This window comes from Morone saxatilis, unplaced genomic scaffold, assembly GCF_004916995.1.
Source record: "Morone saxatilis isolate NCDOM2014 unplaced genomic scaffold, NCSU_SB_2.0 Contig2, whole genome shotgun sequence".
NCBI lineage: Eukaryota > Metazoa > Chordata > Actinopteri > Moronidae > Morone > Morone saxatilis.
Genome location: NW_023339762.1, coordinates 10,524,152 through 10,532,402, shown reverse-complemented (window position 1 = coordinate 10,532,402; position 8,251 = coordinate 10,524,152). Strand labels below are relative to the sequence as shown.

Genomic DNA, 8,251 nt, shown 5'->3' with positions numbered 1-8,251 from the left:
GACTCCAGTACTCGCCGATACCGAAATAAATAAAATTGCCCACTGGAAGACGCCATACAGCCGCTGTAGCAATCTAGAACATTTACAAAAAATCATATCTAATGCAATAACTTTCCTCAGTTCATAAACACCTCTTATACGGAGACCATGTTCATCATGTTGTTTTATTTATTAGTTTGTATTGTGATTTACTATGATGTGTTTTAACCAACTTATGAGGCAAATGGCAAAAAAAAAAAAAACAAAGGCAAATTTTCACATTTGTTGACAATAAAGATTATTATTACTATTAATCAGAACACAATGTTGTTTTTATTCAGAAGATTAGCTTCCCTTTTCTGCTGGGCTTCCTTTATTGTAAACAATAGTTAACGCCTATGTTTTATAGATCTTGTTTGTTACCCCTGCCGAATGCAGGTGAGGTCAGTTTGTTGTTATATCATGTGCCAGCATGTGCCATAAAAGTTTGTTTAAAAAAATAGTCTCTAAGCACAAATATATTTAAGATAAATTAGCTGATAAAAATGATCCTGATTCTAATAAGGGAGGATGTGGGGTCTCCAGTGGGATCCAGCTGGGATTATTTTCTAATGACTGATAAGAAGCATCATTGAAACAGAAAACTATAATTACAATAGATTCCGTGACTAAACCGAATGTAAAACAACACCCAGTGAATCACTAGATCTCTTTCTTCTTGCGTCCGGGCTATGTGTTCGACAAGTGATCTTTTGATGGGAATCTGGTCATATTGGACTAATTAGTAACAGATCTGAGGCTTTGATGGACACAGTTTAAGTAAATGTTTCCATGCAACTGTCAGACTCCTTATGCCAGGCATTCCTTGTGGTTTTTGTGCTATACATTTTTGGAAATCCTCACACTGAATCAACATCCGAGGCGAGATTGATTGCTGACCCTGTCTTTTTTGAAGTCGGGGTGCTCGTGTTTTTTCAATCAAATGCCTTAAAATCCGGAAACTCAAATACGTAACAGACAGAGATATTGAACAACTCTCGTGTACATTTCGTAAGTGTCTGATAGAATTGATGCTGAGGTGCCAGGAAAAAAGCTGCACTGGAAAATTGCCCTGCCAACCAAACTTACATCTTATACAACAACGACACATGCTTCGTTCAAGTCAGGGCTATTACAGATGTGTTAATGTGACCCATTCAGACTCCAGCCCTTCTTTCCACAGTTTCTTTGCCTTTCAGAACAGTTCAGCCGAAAATGAAGAGGGCACAGTTTTTATTTTGAGGTTTTTCAGTTTCTTAGTCCCATGGGGCAAATGATTGACACTTAAATACTGACGACAGTGCAAAATATTTCCCATATGCCCGAGGATTAGGCAGCAAAGAGAAGACATTCTGCCCTGTGCACCATATGTTGGAGATAAACGCAAAGAGAAATTAAGTCCAAGTCTGAGTATGGGCATGACTAAAAAATATTTTACGTTATTGCATTTAAAATGACTCTTTGACTAAAAGCATCTGAATCTATAACTGTAATCCACTTTCAAGCATGTGGCAACATTATTTTCTTCTATTTACACAACATTGTTTAAGCAGTCAAATAAACCTCAAGTTTCTTGTTCAGCTGTAAACAATTAATTGAGTTTGTCTTTGTTTTGTACTGCATGTGCAACACATTTAATGACACAATATTCTGGATTCAAATTATCCAAGGTGATTGATAGCTGTATGAGATCCATGTTTTTAATTCCCTCTGTCATTGATGTGGTTTAGGGAAGGTAGACAAAATTACAGGATGGAATATTACCAGTAAGTGCAATTTATTCCCTCCTTCGGGACATGAAACTACATGTCATCCATGACTCAAAATGCTGATATGCTTGGATTTGTCTACTTCACAGAGATCTGTCACTCTGTACTCAAGTCAGACTGGCAATATGAATTTACAGTATGAGCCAACAGCACAATCACCACTTACTAAGACAGATATAAAATGCCCTATTGGCGTCAGATTATACAAAAATAATCAAGTAAACATCTTCAATTATCAACGTCTGGTTGCTCTCTATTCTGCATTTGTTTCCACTTACAGAGTGGTACACCACAAAACTAAAGGTAAAACTTGCTTGTTCGTGAATGTTTAGTGTCCTCTTCACTTAAACTATGTAACATTGTTTCTTAATTTACTTACACATGTTCAAATGAAATTTATCTCCATTGTATCTAGGGCTGCACAGTTAATTGCAATATTATTGAAATCCCAATATCTGCCAAAATAATCGCAGTATGGTGTTTTTACCATATTATTCAGCCCAAATAAACAAATAAAACCAAAACTGTGAATGGCTTGATACCACTAGAGGTTATTGAGAAAGTATTCTTTATGAGGAGAACAGATCTTTTTAGGAGTCTAATTTAATGTCTATATTTGGTGCAGTTCTACAACTGTTTTGTTTTCTCTATTACTCTCCAGGTACTAGAAGAAAGGATGAAGCTAGAGTGCAAGTGCCACGGCGTCTCGGGCTCCTGCACCACCAAGACCTGTTGGACTACACTTCCCAAGTTCCGAGAGATTGGCTACGTACTCAAGGACAAGTATAACGAAGCTGTGCACGTGGAGGTGGTCCGGGCTAGCCGACTCCGCCAGCCCACCCACCTCAAGGTGAAGCAAACTCAGGGCTACCGTAAGCCCATGGAGACAGACCTCGTCTACATCGAGAGGTCACCCAACTACTGCGAGGAGGACGCAGCCACGGGGAGCGTGGGCACCCAGGGACGCCTGTGCAACCGCACCTCGCCACATACAGACGGCTGCGACCTTATGTGCTGTGGGCGGGGCTACAATACACACCAGTACACCAAAGTTTGGCAGTGCAATTGTAAGTTCCAATGGTGCTGCTTCGTCAAGTGCAACACGTGCAGTGAGAGGACGGAGGTGTTTACCTGCAAATAAGGACGCAAGGAGGCGCCAAGGACTAGCTGAATGAGGAAGACTCGAGCGAGCAAGATGAAAGTGTGACCTGGACCAGTGAAAGATTTTGAAATAAAGGAATGGAATTTACACTATCAGCTCTTCATGGCATCGTTTTGCACAGCAGAATCTATCTAATTTCTTTTCAGAAAGTAAATGCTAAATATCAGTAGGTAATACCCCAGACTGTACTGTCACATAGAGATTGTGCTCATATACTGATGTATCCACAGTAAAGTTGTGACTACAGGTAATGAATGAGGTCCTTGTTGGGAACTGTGCTTTGCACTCTGGGATTTGTAATCGTTAAATTCACAAGAGACTCGTGCATGGAGAGGAAACACAGTAACCTGGGAGTTGATCAAAATGACAGCAGCTGATGAGGTTGTGACTGGGAGAGATTTATCAAGTCTTTGATTGAAAACTTTTAAGGGTTTTGTTATATTTTCACTAAAGGGGAACAAAAGTGAATCTTGACATGCATGACCCTGCAAATTGGCTGGGGCTTATGTTGGAGGTTTGTAGAAATGAAGAACATTTTGTAAGTATTGTGCGTCGGGGTGCGCCAAAATCTGAGTGGAGAACTCTGTTAAACCCTCTGCTGCCAACTGGAATATGGTGGAGTATGTTAGTTTTCCAGTCACACTGGAACTGTCTGTTCTGAACACTGAAAATAAATTGTTTATTTATGTTATAGTATCTTAAAACAAAGCACTAACGGGTAGAGATGTCTTTTTTGTACTAAGTGTAAAGAAAAATACTTTTTAGAAACTGACTGAAGATGTGTGTCTATTAGAAAATGACCCCCCAATCCCTAAACCACCTGAACTTTTCTTAAAAAGAAAAAAAGGTTTCATTTCTACTGGTGTGTTGACAACAAAAAAAAAACATCATTACAGTGTGTTTCACATTCAAACACCTTGGTTCCATTTCACTCTAGTATAGTTTGTTTGCAGTCCTTTTCCCTGAGCAGTAACATCTATTTGGATGCTTTTACCATTTCAGTTTATGGACAGTAGCAAGAATAATCATTTAACTGCAGAGATCCTTCCTCAATTAATTAAACATGAAACTGATATATTGCTGGATGTGTTGTCGAGTGCTGCACTGATATTTTCTATTCAGATACCACTCATGAGAACTAAATAAACTCCCATTTGACTCAGTTTGGCAGTTCATTGCTAAAATATCAATTGAAGTTGAACCTGCAGTCTGTCTTAAGAGAGACACTAAAATTATTATTTTCAAAATATTTGTTAAGCTGTGATCAGTGGAGTGATGATTAGTTACAACTACACACCCATGCATAGCAGAGGTAACAAAACCTATAAAAGAGATTATTATTTAGTCTGTTATGGCGATCAAGAGTTTATAGTTCAAAGAATATTTTTTTTCACAGAACACAAGGCTAACATGAGTTAGTCATCAGACACAACGTCTGATGACTAACTCTTGTTTGTTCTCATTAGGGCTATAGGGGAAATTTGCTCCTAATTTGCTCTGTTCTGCCACAACATTAAAGTTCTCCTATTTAAGGAGTATTTCTGTCAGCTATAATAAACTTGTACTCACCAAAGTAATTTCTGAAATCTGGGAAGAAAGTGATACAATAAACTCGGACAGGGCAAAACTAAATAATTCAAATGATGAAAACAGTCTGTCAACTGTGATGGACAAGTCTGTGATGAACAGACAGTTTGGGCAAAAATATTATTGTTCACCTTTTATAACTTCAGCTAACCTCCTTTTAGCTTTGTCTCAGCATTCCCATATCATTTCTATAAACGTGGTAAGAATAATTGTATCATAATTGATAGGAATGATGGCCAAAACTATAAAAATGAGTTGCTGTAACAGTTTCTTGACAAACAACAATATCTCTGTGCAGCACCTCCACTGGTTGCTGGTGATAAGTCAGTGCTCCCTGATGTTGTTCTGTAATAAATTATTATGTTACAGCATAACTGCCCGACAACCATATATTACCCTTTATATATTTATGTTTATTTCTGTGATTTGACAGATAGAAATACATTGTGTTTGTTAAGCTTTAGGGATGTTGGTTGGTGTATTTCTGAACTTTGGAGAGAGTCATGGTAGCTGTTTCACTCTGCTAAGCTAAGCTAATTGCCTCCTCCAAATTTGATGCCCAAACATGAGAGCGGTATTTTCTCATCAAACTGTCAGCAAGAAAGTAATTAAGAAAATTTCAGATTTATTCATTGAATTCATAAATCATAAATCGTAGTCTAACACTTTGCTTTGGGCTGAGAATGTGCAGTGCTTTGTTGCACTTTATGTTATAACCACTTTTTGTTGACATATTCATGTTCTTGTTGTCTATTCAGCTTTAATACCATATTTTTCAAGGTCATGTGAGTTTACAGACTATATAGGCCAGTTTATATTTTGGTTTACATATTAATTAATAGGTTTAGAATGTATTATAACTTTTGCACATTAATAATACCCATAGATTTTAGAGATTTAGAGACTGAGGTAGCCTAGTCTTGCACTTTGCATAATTAATCGAAGTATGTGCATCAGTCTTATTTTATTTCAGTAGAGGTGCTACTCAGATGGATCAAATACAGTTTTCATGTTAATAGATTTGCATATTTACTGAGTTAAAGTAACTTATTAATATAACATATCTAGCATACAGCTTCATTCTGACATTTATATTATCTTCTGAAATAGATTAAAATTTCATTTGACAAGGATGCAAATACATTTCCACACATAAAAAGCTGATGTGTCTTTAATTTAATAATGATCTGTATTATGAAACATACAGCCTATTCTTGAACCCTGAGTAAGGAATCTGCATTCTTCATTTTATTGCTCAATGCATGTTGGTACAAGAATGTTCCTGTTCAGTGTTCAGTTGCCCATATTGAATGTTCCAACAAATATCCAAAGCTATTATTTTCATAAATTCCCTCCCTTTGAAGAAAACACACACATTAAATCTCATTGTGTGTGTCCAGATTTGATGCCAAACTTTATATAGAAGTCTTTTATTCAAACATTCCAACTACGCTTAATATAGTAACTGGCAAATGCATTAGGAAGCATAAATCATTAAAAATCAAAAATAAATAAATCAAGCAGTGTGCTGACTTTGACGTTATTTTGTACACAGCACATTTTCGTCGTATGCTGTGGTCTTCTGTCTTGATTGTGGCACGCACGGAACATAAGTTAATTATCTCTCCCAGCATGGAAAGGAGCCTCTTCTCCATGTCTGTGTCAAGCAGAAATGTGATCAGAAACACAGAAAGAGAGGGAAAAAAGCACAAAGTTACAAGGATTATGGAAAAAAGTTTTTCCGTTAAAAATGAAAAAAGCAATGCCCCCCACAAAATAAATCCCTAGTAACCATGCAAAATGTGATTCATCAAGTTGGAATTGGTTATTGTGTAAGAATGAAAAGCACTCATGCTGTTTTTTCAGGGTAATTGGGACTGTCTTACTTGGGTGGTCACAGCCACCTGTGACACCCTGAGTAACTATTTAACTCATCACTTTGCATGTTTATTTTTTGTTTTGATTGGAACAGCAGATGATATTAGAAGTGTATTCTCCATGACACTCAGGATAAACTGAATGAGGATTTAGGATGACAGAATAACTGAACACTCGAGCCTTTCCTCACGCTTTCTGTGTTGGCAGAGCCGTTTGGAGTCATTAAATGGGAAGAGGACCTTCATGCAAATGACCTGATGTGAATAGGAAGTGGCTCAGTGTGCCTCTTGTTTTTAGACACACAAACAAGAGTGTAGTTCTTTTGTGAGGGTGTTTTTGAGATGGATGGGATGGCTTGATGAAACAAGGAGGTGCATGTGTAGCCGGAAACTGCATGTGAAAAGAATGGTTATTTAGGAGGGGAGCTAATTGAGAGTGGTTTGGAGAAAGAGTGGGTACACTATATAAGTAGGAGCAGCTGTCGAACCAAGTTAGGGACTAATTGTAAAGCATGGCAGAAGATATGGTAAAACAGTTTTCAGTTTAGGAATAATTTTATGACAGTTAATTCTTACTCTTTCCAGCTTGTGATTTATTCTATGGTACTTTCCAATTCTTCATTGACTTTTATTGTTAATGTTGCTGATCACAGAAAAATAAAAAGCATAGCAGTTGATAGATGTCTGCATTTTCTGAGGCAGTGACGGATTTCAAAATCTGATACTTAAAATTATTTATATCATTCATAAATGACCATTTTGGACATGATCACTGTCAGTGGTTCAATCCAACTCTTTCTATGAAGTAGCTCTGTGAAAGAGAGCCATGCTATTTCATTCATTTGCTGGACGCTCCCACTTGTCCTCCTGTATGTGAAAAGCATTGTAGGCGGGCAGCAGAGCAGAAGTAAGATGTGTTTTGTTAGTTGTCTGAAGCCCTGGGGACCGGAACCACATAAGCTCCCCATACTATGCCCCGGATTGAGAAAAATAAATCCATTTGTTTTTTGACAAACATTTTGTCATTAAAAATATGAGATAGAAAAACAGAGTCTGCTGCGTGTGCCATCTTTTAAAGCAGCTATTGTTTGGGTGTCAGGATCATTAGTTCATTGGGATATATTCTGCAAGATAATGCTTCTGGTCTGATTCACACTAGGAGCGACGCAGCCACTTTTGCAATTCAGGGCCTAGTTGGGAGGAAATATAGCCGCAAGGTAACATAACCACTGACATCACTGCTAAAGATGTAGTTTAAGTCTGCCAAGGCCCCACATTAACCATATGCAAATGTATCATATGATCCTGCTATTCAGAGTTCACTGGCAAGACATATCAGAGTCTTTAATGCATTGGGAAACCAGGGTAGCTTCAACGGACTCAAGACAGGATGTGAAAGAGTCATGAGACTGCCAGTTTTCATTTGCACAGATTGAAGAGAACAGGAAAGACAGAACAGTGGGAGTTTGTGTATACAAGTGATGGTAAAATAATTTAAACCGATAAAGTAGCTCAGAACAGGTCGATCCCCCTAAATGATTTTCTTCTTTGGCTGACAAAATCTTTTACTATTTATTTATAAGAGAATTTATAATGGCTGTCTGTGTAATTGAATGGATCTTAGCCAAGGGCAAATATAAAAGTTTTAGTTGAGATTTTTTTGTGCTTGTTGAGAGCAACATTTCTTTATGCCAAGTCATTTTTTCTAATTTCCTTCCCTGTTTTGTGAAGTGACAAAAGCCCTCCCAAATTCCTTTGAATTAGCTCCAACATTCTGCCTGCTCTTGTAATTTGTTACTTTGGCAAAATGAGACAGCAACGTTCAGATCAGAAGCTTG

At 37.5% G+C, this 8,251-nt stretch overlaps 1 protein-coding gene across 2 annotated transcripts in view; it reads left to right on the top strand.

Annotated features, from left to right (window-relative positions):
• Positions 1-3,823, top strand: part of wnt7bb (wingless-type MMTV integration site family, member 7Bb) — a 31,117-nt gene extending 27,294 nt beyond the window's left edge. For both annotated transcript variants that reach the window (XM_035664334.1, XM_035664333.1), the window contains exon 4: positions 2,449-3,823. In XM_035664334.1, coding sequence (XP_035520227.1) covers positions 2,449-2,928 — 480 coding nt within the window. In that variant the 3' untranslated portion in view covers positions 2,929-3,823. The remainder of the gene's footprint in view (positions 1-2,448) is intronic.
• The last annotated feature ends 4,428 nt before the right edge of the window (positions 3,824-8,251 follow it).